The sequence below is a fragment of the Pan troglodytes genome, chromosome 9, assembly GCF_028858775.2.
Source record: "Pan troglodytes isolate AG18354 chromosome 9, NHGRI_mPanTro3-v2.0_pri, whole genome shotgun sequence".
Lineage (NCBI taxonomy): Eukaryota > Metazoa > Chordata > Mammalia > Primates > Hominidae > Pan > Pan troglodytes.
Window position 1 is genome coordinate 102,039,414 of NC_072407.2, and position 21,721 is coordinate 102,061,134.

The window sequence follows — 21,721 nt, forward strand, 5'->3', positions numbered from 1 at the left end:
ATGGAAAATTGTCTCTTACCTTTCTATTTTCAGTGTTATCATAGTTCTGAGTACCTAAAACATGTTCAATACATATTGGAATTGAAAGAATAAATAAATGAGTCAAGGTCAGACATCGTAAGAAATATTTCAGATCTCACCGTAGTCATTAACAATAATGCTTTGAATATAAAATACTAAATTATATAGATACATGGATCAAATATGTATGACCTTGCAATATATCTAATGCTTTCTAAAGGCTTTGTTGTTTGAGCTTTGTCTGTTAATGAAAAAACCAAAGTCTTTCATTGACCAAATTTTGTGTATTTTCAGAGATCATCTATAGCTGGGTATTTAATGAGTTCCCTTCCTTTGTGGCGGAAGACAGCCGGCGGTTCATCTCCCAGGAGACAGGCAACCTTTATATTTCTAAAGTCCAAACATCAGATGTTGGCAGCTATATTTGTCTGGTGAAAAACACAGTGACGAATGCTAGAGTCCTTAGTCCTCCAACGCCACTCACTCTGCGTAATGATGGTAAGTTGCTTGGCCCGTTAAAATGGTCAGCCAACTCTAATTTGGAAAATAAAGATGTATTAGTGTTTTTTTTTTTTTTAAGACCTGGAACTTACAAATAAAATAAAAAGGCATTTGCCATATTTAGAAACTACATTTTTAGGCCAGGATTTTGCATGCCTTAGAATAAAAGTTTAGACATAAGAAATTGATGATCCATGGTTGAGAAATATTCACCATAATGCTACTCTAATGCCAGAAAGGGAGAAAGAATCTGATAAAAAGAACCATAATAAATACTCCACAGTTCTTTCCTTTGCTCTTCAGTGCCTCTATATAGCATATGTGTATGAATTGCAAGCATTTTATGGATTCACTTTTCATTACATTTTTATTTTAGCTGCCTTCAAATTGAATGTTCAGGTTTTAATACTTCATGGTATAGTTATAATTGTGATTATTACTTTTCCAATAATAGGAGCAGTTGGAGCTGTAACTTTTAGGTGCAAATCAGGCAGAAGTGATGATTCTATAATTATAGGTATTGCCATCTATCCAAAGTATCTTCAAATTTAAACACCTCATTTGTACTTATAGACATGTACAGTTAAGCATTGCATTAAAGAATTCAAGCACTATATTACCATTGACATATGATGTGTAGTTTGCTCTGTCATGCAGCAAAAAAATCTATGAAGGCGTTATTAAGAAGCATGAGAATCCTGGTTGATTGTGAAACTTAAAAAATAATCTATTTAAGTGCTGTTTTTTCATATGCTTGGTTTTAGAATATATGCTGCTGGAATGTATGACCAGAGCTATATCACAAGATTTTTGCTTACTACTTAGTTTATATAGACTTTGTTGTTTGCGTGTGTGTGTGTGTGTGTGTGTGTGTGTGTATGTTTATATGTATATATGTAAACATTTAAATATGTGTATTTATGTAAACAACAGTCTATGAAACTTCATAAACTGTGAAGTATGTATTATATATACATATATAGATAGAGATACACAGTATTATATAAAATATATATAATAGTAACAACACTATCAGGTAAAGGGTAAAAATGTAATAATCATTTTAAAGAGAAGAAAGCCAGTATTAAAGGAATGATGAAAATTGCTAAAGGCCTCACAGTTAGGTAATGGCATGGAGAAACCAGTAGAAAAAAGAATGATGACTTGGAAACCAATTCAGGGGCTACAAAAACTAATCAGCCAAGAGGCAATAAATGACTGAACAAAAGCAGTGATGGTAGCACCGGAGGACAGGAAACATTAACTGGGATATTAAGAAGGTAGGATTACCAGCATTTGATAATTAATGAATTACAGGCTTTGGAGTAGGTGGAGGCTAGCATACACAAATATTTCAAGGCTTTAGCAGAGTTCATTGAATGGCCGACGATTCTCCTCACCAGAAAAGAACACAGCTGAAGAAGTAGAGAAGTAGTTAAAAATGAAGAATTCAATTTTGAATATGAGAAACAGGGTACATGGGAAATCCATGTGAAAATTGGGAATAGGTAATCAGATACATATTCCTAATACCCATAAGAGAGAGCTGGGCTACTGAAAGAGATTTAAAAGTCATCATTGTGTATTACATCACCATAGAATAATGTGTATATATTATGCCAACTTCAAGATTGTGTAAGAGTGTCTATAGATGGAAAATAAAGAAATGCAGTTTTACAGTTTATCTAATTAAGAGCTTTGAATTAATACTCTATAAGCTATTTCTCCAAAATTTCTGAGCCCCTTTCTCCCTGATTTCTTAAGAAGTTAATGCATTCTTATCTGAAAATTACAACTTTTTTGGCTAACAATTAATTCCATTTTTACTATCCATCTTTATAATAATACTTTATATTTGAATAGTGCCTGAGGTTGAGGAGGCTCTTCCACCTTCTTTTCACACCAGAGACCTCTTTCTACACATTGCCCATCACAAGGGAGAGTAGCACACGTGTAAGACGATGTCCATATGCAAGAGTGTTTTGCACTTTTGGTTCATGGCCCAGATATATCACTTAACTTAACGTTCTACCTTCCATGGGCAAACGTTTCAGGAATAATCATTCACTGATATTTAAATCCCTTTGCCTCTATGTCTTCTCTTGCCCTTGTTTGGCAAAACCCCAACTCCAATGAACTCAATTACACTCTTACCCTGTGACTGCCTTGAGATTCTGAAAGCTACCTGAAATGTTTACACCCACCAGGGGTTCATGATCATCAATTTCAAGTGGGCTCTCAACATTGCCATTCAATCCCAAGTTTCTGTGGACAGCTTAATTTGCTACTCTCCCCTAAATTTTTGGAAACTTCTCTGCTTTCCTTAGACTGGATTGCCTCACGACCACCACTTCACAAAAACTGTGTACCTTATCAAATCATCTTCCTACTAATAGAATGTAAATCTTAACTGCATCTCCATCTGCATTGTTACCTCCCATCCTATTTCAGTAGAGATAGTATACTGTCCATCCTCCTATTACAACCAATTCCTCCATCCTGTACTACTGAGAATCATTCCCTCCAGCCTTTCAGAAAATTACACTATAAGTCATTGCTTCTTATATAGCAAAATTCTAGGTCACTAAACTAATACCGTTTTGGTCATTATGTTAATTGAACTGACTGTAGCAGTTGACGTTGTTGACACTTTTTTCTTTTACAAACATCTATATTTTCAAAAAGTCATTATTTGAGAAGTACTATATAAAAGGCTCAATAAAGCAAGTATAAATCAATAAACAAAACTGTTATTTTAAGGTTGACATTTAACAAAAACAAAAAAACCAGCTAGGAAGCATCTGCTAAATTTCTATTACATCATTCAGTAACAGTCTTATTTTTTACCAGAGAAGCTACAAAATTTACATTTGTTTTTTTCTGTAACTTCCCTAAGGCTATTGCTTTCTTGGCTTTTATTTGTCCATTTTTTTTTTAAATCCACATTGAATGAATGTAGTGACATAGAAAAACAAAACAAAACAAAAACCCAGAAAATCCTACTCACCTCTCCCTGCCACTAAATCTCACGCTGGAGAGCCAAACTTCTAACTTTCCTTTTTTGTTGTTGTTGTTCCATAAGGTTCTCATAAAATGCTAGAAAATATCTACACGTCTTGGTTACTCAAGCTTAAACAATAACTGTTTATTCCTTCATTTGATAAGTATGCATAAGTTTCTTCCTTCCATTTTAATATGCATTTTTAAGTTTACTGTTGCTTATCCTTTAAACTTAAATAATATACTGAAATTTCTACTGCTCTTTTAACTCGAGTCTAATTCATAGCTTTTTATGTCATGAAATGAGGATCATTTTATTCCTCCTTTTTCCTTCATCTTTCCTAAGCTACTTTTATGTTCTTTTTTTCTTCTACTTGTATTTTGGCAATTCTGTGCAGCAAATACAGTCTTATCTTCTATACTTCTTCTTAGACTAACTCTATAAACTGGAAAATCAATAAATATCTACAGATTATTAATATATAATTATCACTTAATATGATATTTTTCCAGGGTTTTAAGCCACTTCCTAGACATGTATACTATACTGGATGTGTTTTTCATACTAACTGAAACTTTGAATTAAATATAACCTAAAGAAAAATGAGGCTAATAACATTAATAAGAATGCAGTATAGTTTGGATGTAGTGTTTCTTAAAGTTCTGCTGTACAAAAACAATTAGTAGTTTGGATAACAGTGTTCAGAAAGGAACATGAGTCACTACAGTGAAAATCGTAATGAAGGCATTGGTGTGGTTAAGAAATCACGGGGAGAGAGTATGAAATGAGAAGAGAAGTGAGTGTAAGGTCAAGCCTTAACTAATCTACATTACATTAGGAGGGTAAATAATGAAAATCCCACAAAAAATAATGAGGAGAAGGTAGACAGTTAATAAGATAATAGGAAAAACAGTAGAACAGGCCAGGCACCGTGGCTCATGCCTGTAATCCTAGCATTTTGGGAGGCCGTGGCGAGCGGATCACCTGAGATCAGGAGTTCAAGACCAGCCTGACCAACATGGAGAAAACCTGTCTCTACTGAAAAACTGCAAAAATTAGCCGGGCATGGTGGTGCATGCCTGTAGTCCCCACTACCCGGGAGGCTGAGACAGGAGAATCTCTGGAACCCGGGAGGCGGAGGCTGCAGTGAGCCAAGATCACGCCACTGCACTCCAGCCTGGGCCATAGAGCGAGACTCTGTCTCAAAAAAAAAAAACAAAAAAACAAAAAAAAACCAGTAGAATATAGTATCAAGGAACCCAAGGGGAAATAAGGGTTTCCATAAGAAGTTGGCATGTAGTTAAACATGGTGGACTGGATGCATGCATTTGCTACCTGTCGCCCTTCTCAGATCCTACAAAAATAAATCTATATTGTTAATGAGAATGCTGAAGGAGAGGAAGAGCATCACCAAGTGAGACATTTCCATATATTTCTGAAAGAATAAGGAAGGATTGAGTTAAAGTATTAAAGAAGTGGAGAAAACTAAAACATAGAATAAAGTGTAAGGGGTCTAAAGAAAGGGTTGAGGACCATATGCCCAATGGAAGCTTGAGGACATTCTGAAATCAGAGTTAGCACTAAGAAGGGATGTAAGAAATGGGACTCAATAAAGGGGATTGAAGACATACACATTGAACAACTATTTCAATAAAATGTTGAACACCTTTTCCTTCTCTATCGCTATATGCAAAAAGTCCAAAGACTCATCTCTTAATAATATGAATGAGCTTTCCGTGGAAAGATGAAGTTTTTAATGTCAACAGTGGCACTCTAGTGCAAAACTCTTACTCTAGCATTCGTATGCCAGCAGCCTGAGAGCCAGCTCCCTGTCCTCACACCAAAGCAGAGCCTGGTCATCCACACACCCCATTCAGTCATGACCCCCACACACCTCAGTAGAGAACCAATTCTTCAGACACACCATCAGGGGAACTCACACCGACTTGCAAAATTTTCGATATATACATAGACATATAGATAGATATAGTTATATATACATATACACACACACACATATGCAATTCTAAGTTAATAGTTACTGTTGAAAATTCTTGTGCTTATAGAGTGATTACAAAATTCATACTAAGATAATATGAAAAAACTTGAAACATAAAATTACTCTAAGGAAGGCATAGATTAGAATGGAATTATTTTTATTCAAAAACTGTTTTTATTATACTTCACATTTTAGAGTACACGTGCACAACATGCAGGTTAGTTACATATGTATACATGTGCCATGTTGGTGTGCTGCACCCATTAACTCGTCTTTTAACATTAGGTATATCTCCTAATGCTATCCCTCCCCCTCCCCCCACCCCACAACAAGCCCCAGTGTGTGATGTTCCCCTTCCTGTGTCCATGTGTTCTCATTGTTCAATTCCCACCTATGAGTGAGAACATGCAGTGTTTGGTTTTTTGTCCTTGCGATAGTTTGCTGAGAATGATGTTTTCCAGCTTCATCCATGTCCCTACAAAGGACATGAACTCATCCTTTTTTACGGCTGCATAGTATTCCATGGTGTATATGTGCCACATTTTCTTAATCCAGTCTATCATTGTTGGACATTTGGGTTGGTTCCAAGTCTTTGCTATTGTGAATAGTGCTGCAGTAAACATACGTGTGCATGTGTCTTTATAGTAGCACGATTTATAATCTTTTGGGTATATACCCAGTAATGGGATGGCTGGGTCAAATGGTATTTCTAGTTCTAGATCCCTGAGGAATCGCCACACTGACTTCCACAATGGTTGAAGTAGTTTACAGTCCCACCAACGGTGTAAAAGTGTTCCTATTTCTCCACATCCTCTCCAGCACCTGTTGTTTCCTGACTTTTTAATGGTCACCATTCTAACTGGTGTGAGATGATATGTCATTGTGGTTTTGATTTGCATTTCTCTGATGGCCAGTGATGATGAGCATTTTTTCATGTGTTTTTTGGCTGCATAAATGTCTTCTTTTGAGAAGTGTCTGTTCATATCCTTCACCCACTTTTTGATGGAGTTGTTTGTTTATTTCTTGTAAATTTGTTTGAGTTCATTGTAGATTCTGGATATTATCCCTTTGTCAGATGAGTAGATTGCAAAAATTTTCTCCCATTCTGTAGGTTGCCTGTTCACTCTGATGGTAGTTTCTTTTGCTGTGCAGAAGCTCTTTAGTTTAATTAGATCCCATTTGTCAATTTTGGCTTTTGTTGCCATTGCTTTTGGTGTTTGAGACATGAAGTCCTTGCCCATGCCTATGTCCTGAATGGTATTGCCTAGGTTTTCTTCTAGGGTTTTTATGGTTTTAGGTCTAACATGTAAGTCTTTAATCCATCTCGAATTAATTTTTGTATAAGGTGTAAGGAAGGGATCCAGTTTCAGCTTTCTACATATGGCTAGCCAGTTTTCCCAGCACCATTTATTAAATAGGGAATCCTTTCCCCATTTCTTCTTTTTGTCAGGTTTGTCAAAGATCAGATGATTGTAGATATGCAGCATTATTTCTGAGGGCTCTGTTCTGTTCTGTTGGTCTATATCTCTGTTTTGGTACTAGTACCATGCTGTTTTGGTTACTGTAACCTTGTGGTATAGTTTGAGGTCAGGTAGTGTGATGCCTCCAGCTTTGTTCTTTTGGCTTAGGATTGACTTGGCGATGCGAGCTCTTTTTTGGTTCCGTATGAACTTTAAAGTAGTTTTTTCCAATTCTGTGAAGAAAGTCATTGGTAGCTTGATAGGGATGGCATTGAATCTATAAATTACCTTGGGCAGTATGGCCATTTTCACGATATTGATTCTTCCTACCCATGAGCATGGAATGTTCTTCCATTTGTTTGTATCCTCTTTTATTTCCTTGAGCAGTGGTTTGTAGTTCTCCTTGAAGAGGTCCTTCACATCCCTTGTAAGTTGGATTCCTAGGTATTTTATTCTCTTTGAAGCAATTGTGAATGGGAGTTCACTCATGATTTGGCTCTCTGTTTGTCTTTTATTGGTGTATAAGAATGCTTGTGATTTTTGCATATTGATTTTGTATCCTGAGACTTTGTTGAAGTTGCTTATCAGCTTAAGGAGATTTTGGGCTGAGACCATGGGGTTTTCTAGATATACAATCATGTCATCTGCAAACAGGGACAATTTGACAATTCCTCTTTTCCTAATTGAAGACCCTTTATTTCCTTCTCCTGCCTGATTGCCCTGGCCACGACTTCCAACACTATGTTGAAGAGGAGTGGTGAGAGAGGGCATCCCTGTCTTGTGCCCGTTTTCAAAGGGAATGCTTCCCGTTTTTGCCCATTCAGTATGATATTGGCTGTGGGTTTGTCATAGATAGCTCTTATTATTTTGAGATATGTCCCATCAATACCTAATTTATTGAGAGTTTTTAGCATGAAGGTTGTTGAATTTTGTCAAAGGCCTTTTCTGCATCTATTGAGATAATCATATGGTTTTTGTCATTGGTTCTGTTTATATGCTGGATTATGTTTATTGATTTGCGTGTGTTGAACTAGCCTTGCATCCCAGGGATGAAGCCCACTTGATAGTGGTGGATAAGCTTTTTGATGTGCTGCCGGATTCAGTTTGCCAGTATTTTATTGAGGATTTTTGCATCAATGTTCATCAGGGATATTGGTCTAAAATTCTCCTTTTTTTTGTTGTGTCTCTGCCAGGCTGTGGTATCAGGATGATGCTGGCCTCATAAAATGAATTAGGGAGGATTCCCTCTTTTTCTATTGATTGGAATAGTTTCAGAAGGCATGGTACCAGCTCCTTCTTGTACCTCTGGTAGAATTCAGCTGTGAATCCATCTGGTCCTGGACTTTTTTTTGGTTGGTAAGCTATTAATTATTGCCTCAATTTCAGAGCCTGTTATTGGTCTATTCAGAGATTCAACTTCTTCCTGGTTTAGTCTTGGGAGGGTGTATGTGTTGAGGAATTTATCCATTTCTTCTAGATTTTCTAGTTTATTTGCGTAGAGATGTTTATAGTATTCTCTGATGGTAGTTTGTATTTCTGTGGGATCGGTGGTGATATCCCCTTTATCATTTTTTATTGCGTCTATTTGATTCTTCTCTCTTTTCTTCTTTATTAGTCTTGCTAGTGGTCTATGAATTTTGTAGATCCTTTCAAAAAACCAGCTCCTGGATTCATTGATTTTTTGAAAGGTTTTTTTGTGTCTTTATTTCCTTTAATTCTGCTCTGATCTTAGTTATTTCTTGCCTTCTGCTAGCTTTTGAATGTGTTTGCTCTTGCTTCTCTAGTTCTTTTAATTGTGATGTTAGGGTGTCAATTTTAGATCTTTCCTGCTTTCTCTTTTGGTCATTTAGTGCTATAAATTTCCCTGTACACACTGCTTTGAATATGTCCCAGAGATTCTGGTATGTTGTGTCTTTGTTCTCTTTGGTTTCAAAGAACATCTTTATTTCTGCCTTCATTTCGTTATGTACCCAGTAGTCATTCAGGAGCAGGTTGTTCAGTTTCCATGTAGTTGAGCGGTTTTGATTGAATTTCTTAATCCTGAGTTCTAGTTTGATTGCACTGTGGTCTGAGAGGCAGTTTGTTATAATTTCTGTTCTTTTACATTTGCTGAGGAGTACTTTACTTCCAACTATGTCGTCAGTTTTGGAACAGGTGTGGTGTGATGCTGAGAAGAATGTATATTTTGTTGATTTGGGGTGGAGAGTTCTGTAGATGTCTATTAGGTCTGCTTGGTGCAGAGCTAAGTTCAATTCCTGGATATCCTTGTTAACTTTCTGTCTCGTTGATCTGTCTAATGTTGACAGTGGGGTGTTAAAGTCTCCCATTATTATTGTGTGGGAGTCTAAGTCTCTTTCTAGGTCTCTAAGGACTTGCTATTCAAAAACTTTCATATCACTATTTGATCTCTCTTCAAAAAATATGATTGAAAAGTATGGTCATAAGAAGGACACTTTCCTGAATGTTTTCCTAAGTAGATGGCACATATTAAACACTTGTTCTGAAAATAAAAATAGAATATATATTGCACCACGGTCAGCTGAAATTCCTGCTGGGTTTTAGAAACTTCTCAATGCGGAGATAGGCATTACAATGAATGTTTCTGCAAATGCGGCAAATGCCTCTGTAGGGGTTTGAATATAAAAATTATGTTTAATCTGCTGTGACCATAGAGCTGGCTAAAAAAAAATCATTTCAAGAGCATTGTGTTTTTACACTTCTCCGAAAAAATGTAGACCTTTCTAAAAATAATAAAGGACATATGCATAGGCAGTATTTTTCCTTTCAAGTACAAATTGAATTTTACTTAATAACTCTCTCTTATAAAATGTATTATCTAAGCTCTGGTTCCCCTAAAGCAAAGCTGGGAACAAAAATTGCTTGTAGGTAGTTTATGTCAAATTTATCCCCAGAGAGCAGTATTAAGAGATGTGATGGCATTGATAGGTGAAGCCAGAGGTGAGATGCATTACAGAGATGACCACTTCTACAGGCATCTTGAGCTTGAGCCCACAGGACCAGAGCCTTACAAAATGCACTCAGAATGGTCACCTTGGAGGGTGTATTGATGGACTTTCATCTCCCACTCCCAGAGTGTAATTCTCTTAGCACTTAACTCTCTTGTTCTTTGAGGTTGCCCTAACGTTGCAACTTTGTGAAACTGGTTGCACCTACATGAACCTGGCTGCAGTAGCATTTGTAGGAGTAAAACATCTGGTCAAGATACGTTGAACTAGCACACAAGAAGTATCTGAAACATAGATGGTAGTGAGCGTAGATCATTTTCACAGCTCTAGCACAAATTTCTTACAGAAAGGGACTCCATCTAATACTTACATAAATTCAAATATCCTAATGTTGAACAAAAAAGTTGACTTTCTGTTATTTATTTAGTTTATATGTTGCTTCCATTTTGCATTGGGTGACATATATATGAATATGTTATCTGTGGTAGGGAGGGCCTTTAGAGGGGCTTGTGGACTAGTGAGAAAGATTATTACTGTACAAAATGCTGTGATAGATTGATAGATATATGTTACTTTGGTAACCGCTAATAGAAACATCCAACCCAGATGATACATAAGAGAATGCTTCCTGGAAGAGGTGATATCTGAGTTTAGTTTTGAAGTAATTTGGTATTAGGTGACTAAATAAAGAGAGGATATTTGACTATCAAGTACAAGCATAGAATACACAGACTATAATAAAATTGCACTTCAGTCCAGAATAACTAAAATTCAAGGCTATACGAAGGAAGAGAATGTCATACCATGAAATGCTTTGTTGACCATATTACCAAAGCAGTGGTGAAGGTTTGGAAGATTTGAAGTGCATAGCAGCACAATCATTTTCCCTTACTGACATGGTGAAAAATTATTCTCATGCATTCACAAATGTGTATTGCCTGCCTATTATGTATCAGGTATTTTGTTAGGTACAGGGGATACAATGGAGGGTGAAGCAAACGTAACTATCCTTGTGTAGCTTCCAATCCAATATGAGGTAGGATATTCCCATAAAAACTGACACAGATTCTGTCTGTAACCGCGCACTCTGCGATTTGCCTGTCCTTGTTCAGCATCCTGATGAGGCCAAGCTCACTATTATTGCACTAAAAACAAACAAGACCAACTCCAAAAGGATTTATGAGTAATACAGATGTTTATTAATGGCTTGGAGGGTAATGTATGAGGCGCTTGCGTTCCACAAAACAGCAGAATTTATTGAACACTCCCCATTAACCACATCTAATTTTTCCGAGCTGTAATTCCTCAACAGCTATAATTTCTTCCTCAAACACCTGTGCCTCTCCCTGTAACAGTGTTGCTTCCAGTCTCCCTTCAGGGTCTTACTACCTCTGTCTTATGTGGCAATTTTGTACGTTCATTTTTCCTCTCATTTGAGTTCCCAGCACAGTTGTTAATTACTTTCTAAAAACTTATTTTTATTTAATCTACACTTATGTTTTCTGCATGGGAAGCACTGTTTTAAAAATGGTACAAGTATTAAAGTAAAAATGATGGAAAATAAATGCCAACAAATATTAACTAAAAAGAAGTTGAGGTTGCTATATTAATATCCTGTATTAAGCAAAGATATAGCAAAGCTGTACACATCTTCGCAAAATTCACTATGTGCACAACCAGGCTTCTCACCTTTCTTTCAGTCCATGTGGGATCTTTCCCTACAAGATCTCACTACTTCCTAAGGCAACATTTTCCCATCCATCTCTGGAGTTAGATAGTGTAGTAGAGAGATTTCAATTAGTAACTTGAGAAAGTGAGTGGAAATAGATTGAGAATGCATGTTGAAAGATTACTGTTTATTAGGAAATTCATCAGTTGTCACAGTGGGGGAAAAATGTAGAAAGGCTACACATGTAGATAATCTACTATTTGGTGGTGGGGAGTCTATGATTTTCATTTTTAATTAATGAACTACAGGCAAACTAATCAGCTGAGAATGTATGTGTAGATAACATGTTTATTTTAAGGAAAGAATTGTGTCAACATGGAAATTCTGACCATAATTACCTAATTACATTACGTAATTTGTCTGAGACAAAGCACAGAGAGAATGGATCTCATGTTGTCCTCTGTGATCCCTGAGATTTGGTTTGGTACTCAACAATGGAATGTAGCAAAGCCACTGTTATTTCCTGATTAGTCTGTTTATCATAAAGGAATATGGTAATTGGAATAGCTTTGGATACTCTTTTTTTTTTTTTTTTTTCCGTATTTCCCTTCTAAGTGCTGCTCCTCGGGTACTGAATGTTCTACCCTAAATCCAGGAGACTTTTTCTTCCTCTAATCTTGGTTCAGAATTTTCAATTATGGATAGTTCTAAGGGGACTGAGAAAGTTTTGACAAGAACACTCCTATTGGGATACATTTATCTGTGCTAAGGAAGCTGCATAATATAAAAAGTTTGTATCAAACTCTGCAGGAATATAGAAATTTTGGCTTTTGTTAATCTTTTATTTATTTTTCTATGTGTCTCTCTGGAAAGCTCATAATCTTGATATAAAAATTTAAATTAAAACATCAAAAAAATTTTGGATGATTTTTTAATAAGATGAATACTTCATTTGCTCACATGTCCTTGGCAATCAGTCATTCCATACAATCCAATTTCTTCCTAAGCATACTTAAAAAACAACTTGAATTTCTGTCTATAAAGAGAATTTTTTGTCAGATAAAACAATGTGCAGCATTTTATAACTCTCCTAATTTGTCTTGAAACCTTGGGAGAATTACTTAATACGTGGTAACAAATAACAAGATGAATTTGCTAAATATATATCTAACTTAGTCTTTTTCTCGATTTCCTATATGATTGCCTGTCATTGTAATTCAGAAATAAATTTCTGAAAGACATAAACTTTTGATAACTGGCATTGTAACTATGAACACATCTTTCTTCATGAAAGAAAGGAATGTGAACTTTGAGTTGACTTTTGCAGTGGTGGCAAAGATATATTCACTTACGTTTATCTAACTTTTCTTAATATTCAGATTTCTTGAGAAACTACTTGACACTCAGTTCTGCTGCTGCTATGCCTCCTCTTCCATTTAATCTCTAACTGGGCATGGGGCCTCAACATACAACTCACAGAATTTTCTCTAAACTAGTCAGGTTACTTTTAATCAAAGGTGTCAGCATTCTCTCAGCCTTCATTATTCTGACCGCTCTGCAGTCCATGTACAAAGCTGCAAACATTTTCTTTTCATCTTTCCTGGCAGTTTGTTCTCCCAAACTATTTCATTTGTACCTTTCACTGTCTCTTCTCAATCTACCCCCTAAATCACTCATTCCATTTACTTATCCATTTATATGTCTGTCCACCCAGTGTGTCTTATTTGCACTTGGCCTTTGTTCCATGAATAATTTAAGGAGGCTTATCTTCTTAAATGTAGGTGTTCTTTCAAAACTCCACTCCTCACCCCCGTGATATTTTTAAATATTTTTTTCTTTAGTGAATACTTCTATCTCTGTTTTGAATTTAGAATATCCCACAAACTAACTTCTGCAGCTGACATTTGTGCTATTAATTACATTACCTTTCTCCTAGTCATCAAACATAAACATTTCTAGGTCAGTTAGACTCCTCCTAATCTCATGATCACATATGCCATAGGTTCTGCAAGCACTGTGGATTCTACATCTGCAATGTCATTCTTATCCATTCCTTTCTTCCCACTTCTAATTCCAACACTCCTTTACCTGACACCCATATCAGTGGCTTTGAACTCCTTCTTTCTGTAGCTCACTTAAGATGAATAGTATTCCTATCCAAAACACACTGTCAAAAACATTGCCATATTCTAGATTGTAGCAAAGAAGTGAGGCCATAAGTATAATATCATAAAACTAATTGTAACGCCACTTATGGAATGCAAATTTCACAAGAGTGACATCATTACACAAATTTAAACTAGAATCTATTTGCCTAATTTGGTTTAAAATACATTGGTCACAAACTTGAGTTTAATTTATTATCTACTTAATCTTAGACAACCGACTTTACCTATTTATGTCCAATAATGAACATGGGGATAATATTGGTACTTATCTGATAGGGTTCCTGTGAGGATGAAATACATGAATACATCCAAAGCACTTAGAAAAGTGCCTGTTATTTAGTAAACTTTAGTAAAGGTTAGATACTAACACAGTACTTATCCTATAATTCCCACAGCATTTTACTTGTGCATGTCTTGGTGGGGAGGTGCGGGGGTACTGCAATCAGAAACTACTTTTCTAGATGATTGGTAATATTGTAATTTTTGTCATTGCTGTTGTTGTTTATTGTAAAAACATAAACTCCCCTGTCAAGAATTGAGATTTTAATAGGTAAAGGGGTTGGACGGGCGGTAACATTGGGAGGAGCCTTATAGTCCATCCCTTGCCTTCAATAATTTTTCACTCCAAGCCTTCTCCACAATTTTCTGACTCCATAATTTTTCTTTCTGTTCTGTCTTCATGAAGTACCCTCTTAACTCCTAGCTCTGTCTGCAAGAATGCAAATGATTTGCCAAAGATCATGAAGTTAGTTACTTACAATAAACTGGAGTAAAGCCTACCATATAATAAGCACAGTTTAGATTTTATTCTAAAAGCTTTTCCTTATGCTTGTCCATATTGAAATTCATCTGCCACTTTCATAACACCACGCACACAGCCTTGTGATATCTCCATGCAAATCGTATTTACCAGCTTCACATTTCACTCACTACCCAGTAGAGCTCAGTATTACCTGAGATGTTGAGAATTTTATTCACCCTTTCTCATGTTAAGATACTTTAGAAGACCGGGCATGGTGGTTCACGCCTGTAATCCCAGCACTTTGGGAGGCCAAGGCAGGTGGATCACGAGGTCAGGAGATCATGACCATCCTGGCCAACACGGTGAAACCCCATCTCTACTAAAAATACAAAAATTAGCTGGGCGTGGTGGTGCGTGCCTGTAGTCACAACTACTGGGGAGGCTGAGGCAGGAAAATCGCTTGAACCCGAGAGGCGGAGGTTGCAGTGAGCTGAGATCGTGCCACTGCACTCCAGCCTGGTGACAGAGTGAGACTCCGTCACACACATTAAAAAAAAAAAAAAAAAAAACTCTACAAAATAATCAACAAATGCCAGCCCTAACTCGATCTCTAAAGACTATGTCATTTTGCCAACACATAGCTTCCCGTATCTAAGGTATTTCGCTACCCATGAGAAAACATTATTCTCCCACAGATTGAAATTATAGAAATTGAAATTATGTTCAAAGAATAATGTTTTGTTATGGCTAAAGATTATAACTCACTAAAGACTAAGAATCATTAGCATTATTTAGCAATAAACATTTTTAAATTATAATATTTAATTTAAAAAATTTATCAAAAGATTTAAAAGTCTGCATAAATTATATCTAGCAGGCCAGCACTCAATAATGTGATCCCCAAACACTTGTATCAGGATAATTGACAATGCTTAAAAAAAAAAAACAAAAAACGGTTGGGAGCGGTGGCTCACGCCTGTAATCCCAGCACTTTGGGAGGCTGAGACAGGTGGATCATGAGGTCAGGAGATTGAGACCATCCTGGCTAACACGGTGAAAACCTATCTCTATTAAAAAAAAAAAAAAAAAAATATTAGCTGGGCGTGGTGGTGGGTGCCTGTAATCCCAGCTACTCGGGAGGCTGAGGCAGGAGAATGGCGTGAACCCGGGAGGCGGAGCTTGCCGTGAGCCGAGATTGCGCCACTGCACTCCAGCCTGGGCGACAGGGCGAGACTCTGTTTCAAAAAATAAGTAAATAAATAAATAAAAATAAAAAAATATAAAAATATTGGGTCATACTTCAGATCTGCCCAGAGTTTCTGGGGACAGTCCTAGAAAGCAGCCTTTTTTCACTCCAGAATTGTGTAAGGTGAATAAATCAGCAAGAAGCACTTTCTTTGGAAATACAAGGCGTGTCCCTGCGCCTCAACCTTACCAGGATACAAGAGCAGCCCTCTCCCAGCTGAAAGTACTAGGAATAGTTAAATCCACATGCTCTCTCTTTCTAAAGTTGAGAAGCACTTCCATTTCCTCTGAGTTGTCAGGCCTTCCCAGAACCACACCCAGCTAGCAGACTATGCAATATCTCTTAGACTGTTCAGTGACCTTGAAAAGCAGAGTCCTTCAGAAAATTTCCAAAGAGAATGAAATCTTGAACCTACTCTTTCCCTAGGAGGCCTGAGGAGAACCAGGGATTTCAAATGCACCATCTGGACATACCTAGAGAGGGCCATCTTGTTTGTGGTATTTCCTCAGAGAGAGGATTGGAAGAGGATTGGAAGAACGAGACCAGTTGTGATCTGTATACAAATTATCCTCACCCCATATATCTTAGGAATCTGCATTTTCCACAGTACTCTCAGATATTTCACATATATTCAGTATATTTTAATTGTGTGTACAGTAAAATGTACTGGGTGTTTCCGTACATCTCCATGGTGAGAACTAATCATTACTTGCGACATGTTTTCTTAAAGATACATATTTCTTTATATTTTGAAATCTCACTTTTATACTAGATAGGGTTGCCCAAAAAAAGGTGAATGAAAGGCGATAACAAAATCGTGTTGGAGGGAATCTCACTAAAAATACAGATTTTTAGTGAGATTTTTAGGGATCACTAAAAATAAGATCCCTTAGATATTCTGATGCAGTCAGTCTGAAGTGGGGAATGCAGGTAATTCTGACAAGCATCACTAGGAATTTTTATATTCAGTCAGATTATGAAACGTCTGACATTTTATCTCAATTAGTAACTGTGGCTTTCTGGGGATTTTCAGGTGGTCGCAGTATTTCTGCAGTTGGTCACTTGTCATGTATTTAATTCCTAGTTTTTGGGGGCCTTTAAGGTAATTATAGAAATTTAGATTAAAGTGTTTATTTGGGAGGGGTATTCTCATAATTGAGCTGCCATAGGTGATAGTTGTTCTTTCCACTTTGCTTCGACAGTCTTTCTTTTGTTAATAAGATAGCCTATTTTCCTATGGTTTTCAGTTTTCCTTATCATGCCTTGCATTGCCATTCTTAATATGCTCTACCTGATTTTTCTCTGAATATCCAGTAAGGTATTTAAAAATAACCTTAAGGCTTCCTGTGAATCATTTTAAATGATTTCCTTCCATTTTTTTCTCTCCGCACTAATTCTCACATTTTGTCTCAGTTAATTTGTCTAAAATTGAGTAATGTATGGTGGATATTTTATTTCCATTATCCTGCAAGGATTCTGGATTTATTATTTTGTGATCATTTTTATTAGCCAGTATTAAAAATCACGTACAGAATATTGAGGATTCTAAAACTACTTCTGGGAAGTAATTTGTAATATTTAGAAGTGTTTCTTCCAGATTTCACTCCAATGAGATATTTTGCACATTTACCATAAAATAAGAAGACATTTATTTCTTAACAAATGTACTGAGCCTCATATATTCAAATGAGTGTTGTGTCTTCAAAGTAGACATACTGAGAGGTAATTCAGTTATACCAATATAATCCTGCCATTATTCAAAATATTTTAAAACTCAGTGATTCATCTTGCTATTTTATAACGCTCATCTTTGGAGCTGTAGAGGAGAGATAGCAAGCCGCCTAAGTGGAAGGCTTGATAATGATTAACATTCTTCCTTTGCACCAGCCACTATGCTAAAAGCATTTCATACATTCTTTCATTTAGTCATCACAGCAAAACAGCATTTTGAGCTTATCTTTTTTTTCTGGGTAAAGAACCTGTGATTTAGACAAGCAGCAAGTCCTTTGCTCATGCTTGTCTGACTGCAAAGAGTACACTCCTAATCTTTATACTTTATTGCTCAGTTAACATCAGTTAAGGGACAGGCACAAGGTCATAGTTGGTGGGAGGTCTCGAGCTACAGATCTAACTCACAGTGATTGTTTTATCTACTGTATCATCCTGCCTCCCTTAGGATATCAATGCTACATTGGGATATTGGATTAATTTCATCAGTATTACCAGAAATCAAATTTAAAGGGTGTGGTTAGAGATGATCCTTACAGAAGTAATCAATATTAGTTCCTGCCCAGTTTCATTGGAATAAATGTCATGAAGGATATTCTTCTCATTTCTGCAAGAAGAAAAGAATCCATCAAATTTATGAAACTAGGAAGAGTATATGGAGCAACCCACATAAGTAAAATTGGGGTTATGGTGATCTTTCGGAATGACAGAATTCATCTATAGGGAATGTAAGGTTGCCTGCTACATAGTGTGTTAATTATCTGTCAAATTATCTATCGAGAATACAGAGACTAATTTTCTTAATAATTAGTAGAGTCTACTTAATATTATAGCATGCTTTTTTCTTTAAATGTAGGTTTTACTTTACAGTGTCAGAGTGTTAAAAATATTGGTTATAAAGGTAAAAAATATGCTGAATCCAGAATTTTAAAGAATATTTACATCATCCACTTGTTTAATAAATAAATGAAAGCCAACATAAATATTTTACTGTCATCCTAACATCATGGTGATCAAATACATGTAGTACAAATTTTACAGATGGGCAACTTGCAAATGATTCATATGTATAAATAGCTGCCCTTCCACAAGTCGGCCATTGCCGCAGGCCCTTCTGATTTTGCCTTTGTTTAAATAAAAGACATAGCCTCAAGAAGCTTTTAGAGAATTGGAAATTTAGAGGCAAAGGAGGAAGAGGTTTTTTTAAAAAAAAAAAAAAAAAACATAAGAACAATTTTGGCGCTTTAAGGTTTAATGGGAGTCCACCCCTTGCAGTAGCATGCCCTGGATGTGAGACATGGAGTCATTGGAGATTATTTTGGAGCTTACGTTTTAATGACTGCCTGGCTGGTTTTTGGACTTGCGTGGGGCCTGTAGCCCCTGGTTTTGACCAATTTCTCCCTTTTGGAAAGGGAGCATTTACCCAGTGCCTGTACCCATATTGTGAGCTCTAAGCTTAGAAATGGATTTTAAGGTAGTTTTGGCAAAATGCGGCAGACCCATTGTATTAGCCCATTCTCACACTGCTATAAAGAAGTACCTGAGACAGGGTAATTTATAAAGAAAAGAGGTTTAATTGACTCACAGTTCCACATGGCTGGGGATGCCTCGGGAAACTTACAATTGTGGCAGAAGGTGAAGGAAAAGTAAGGCTTACATGGCAGCAGGAGAGAGAGATCGCGAGTTGGGAAAAGCCACACCTTTGAAATATCAGATCTCATGAGAACTCTACCACCTCCCTGATCCAATCACCTCCCACTAGGCCCCACCTTCAACATATGGGGATTACAATTTGAGATGAGATTTGGATGGGGACACAGAGCCAAACCATATCATTCTACCGCGGCCCCTCCCAAATCTCATGTCCTTCCACATTTCAAAACCAATCTTGCTTTCTTAACCCATCATGCTTTTCCCAAAGTCTTAACTTATTCCAGCATTACTCAAAAGTCCAATCCAAAGTCTCATCTGAGACAAGGCATGTCCTTTCCACCTAGGAGCCCGTAAAATAAAAAAAACAGTTACTTACAAGTTACAATGTGGGTATAGGCACTGGGTAAATGCTCCCATACCAAAAGGGAGAAACTGGTCATAACCAAGGGACTACAGGCCCCATGCAAGTCCATAAACCAGCCAGAGAGTCATTAAATCTTAAAGCTCCAAAATAATCTCCATTGACTCCACGTCTCACATCCAGGGAGTGCTGATGCAAGGGGTGGAGGCCCAAGGCCTTTGGCAACTCTGTCCCTTTGTCTCTGCAGGATACAGCCCTCTTGGCTGCTTTCACAGGCTGGCATTAAGTACTTGCAGCTTTTCTAAGCACATGGTGCAAACTGTTGGTGGATCTAGCATTCTGGGGTCTGGAGGATGATGGCTCTCATCTCAAAGCTCCACTGGGCAGCATCCCAGTGGGGACTCTTGAGTGGGGCCTCCAACCCTACATTTCTCCTTTGCATTGCCCAGTAGAGATGTTCTATGAGGTCTCCACCCCTGCGTCAGACATCTGCTTGGACTTCCAGGCATTTCTAAGCCTCCTCTGAAATCTAGGCAGAGGTTCACAAACCTCAACTGTTGTATTCTGCTGACCTACAGGCTCAATGCCATGTGGAAACCACCAAGGCTTGGGGCTTTCACTCTCTGAAGCAATGGCTTGAGCTGTATCTTAGCCCGTTTTAGCCATGGCTGGAGCTGGAACAGCTGGGATGCAGAGTGCCGTGTCCCAAGGCTACACAGTGCAACTGGCCACCAGGCATGGCCTGTGAAACTGTTTTTCCTTCTTAGCCCTGTTATGGGACAGGCTGCTGCAAAGACCTCTAACATGCCCTGGAAACACTTTCCACATTGTCTTGGCTATTAACATATAGCTCCTACTTAAGCAAATTTCTGCAGCTGGCTTGAAGTTCTTCCCAGAAAATGGGTTTTTCTTTTTTACCTCATGGTCAGGCTACAAATTTTCCAAGCGTTTATTTTCTGCTTTCCTTTTAAACATAAGCTTGAATTTCAGACCATTTCTTTGTAAACTCATATGACTGCCCACTTTTAAAAACAGCCAGGTCACATCTGGAAAGCTTTGCTGCATAGAAATTTCTTCCACCAGGTATTCTAAATAATTTCTCTCAAGTTCATAGTTCCACAGATATCTAGGTCAGAGGCAAAATACCACCAGTCTCCTTGCTAAAATATAGCATGAGTTACCTTTGCACCAGTTCTCAATAAGTTTCTCAACTCTATCTGAGAAACCTCAGCTTTGACTTTATTGTCCATATCACTATCAGCATTTTGGCCAAAACCATTCATCAAGTCTCCAGCAAGTTTTAAACTTTCTCACATCTTCCTGTCATCTTTTGAGCCCTCCAAACTGTTCCAACATCTGCCCATTACTCAGTTCCAAAGTCACTTCCACGTTTTCAGGTATCTTTATAGCAATATCTTACTCCTGGTACCAATTTTTATATTAGTTCATTTTCACACTGCTATGAAGAGCTACCTGAGACTTGGTAATTTATAAATAAAAGAGGTTTAATTGACTGATGGTTCTGCATGGCTGAGAAGGCCTCAGGAAACTTACAATCATGGCAGAATACAGACAGACAAGAAGCAAGGCATGTCTTACATGGTGGCAGGGGAGAGAGAGAGTGAAGGTGGAAATGCCACACCTTTAAACCATCAAATCTTGTTAGAACTCTCATGAGACAGCACTAGGGGGATGGTGCTAAACCATGAGAAACCACCACCATGATCTAGTTACCTCTCATAAGGCCCCGCCTTCAACATATGGGGATTATAATTCAACATAAGATTTAGGTGGGGGCACAGAGCAAAACCATATCACACATTGTCAAAGATCTCTTGCTCCCCATGACATAACAAATACACTAGTCAGGCTAAAATTCCACTAAATTGTTGTTTAGGTGAATAAGAATTATGTTATTAAAAATAAGGTTCAACAATGAGAATTTCAGTGCAATAATTTCACTTTACTGTATTTTGGTTGAATTACAGTCATGTGCTGCATAGCAATGTTTCAGTCAGTGATGGACCACATATATGACAGTGGTCTCATGACATTATAATGAAACTGAGAATTCCAGTCGCCTAGTGACTTTCAGTGTAACCTGTGTAGGCTAGGCTAATTTGTGTGTTGTGTCTTTATTTTTAACAAAAGAATTGCAAAAGATAATAAAAAATTTAAAGATAGAAGAAAGCTTATAAAATAAAGA

At 37.2% G+C, this 21,721-nt stretch overlaps 1 protein-coding gene across 1 annotated transcript in view; it reads left to right on the forward strand.

The window, feature by feature from the left end:
• Positions 1 to 21,721, forward strand: part of CNTN5 (contactin 5) — a 1,335,093-nt gene that overhangs the window by 936,762 nt on the left and 376,610 nt on the right. The window contains exon 8 of the mRNA XM_024347391.2: positions 316 to 519. Coding sequence (XP_024203159.1) covers positions 316 to 519 — 204 coding nt within the window. The remainder of the gene's footprint in view (positions 1 to 315; positions 520 to 21,721) is intronic.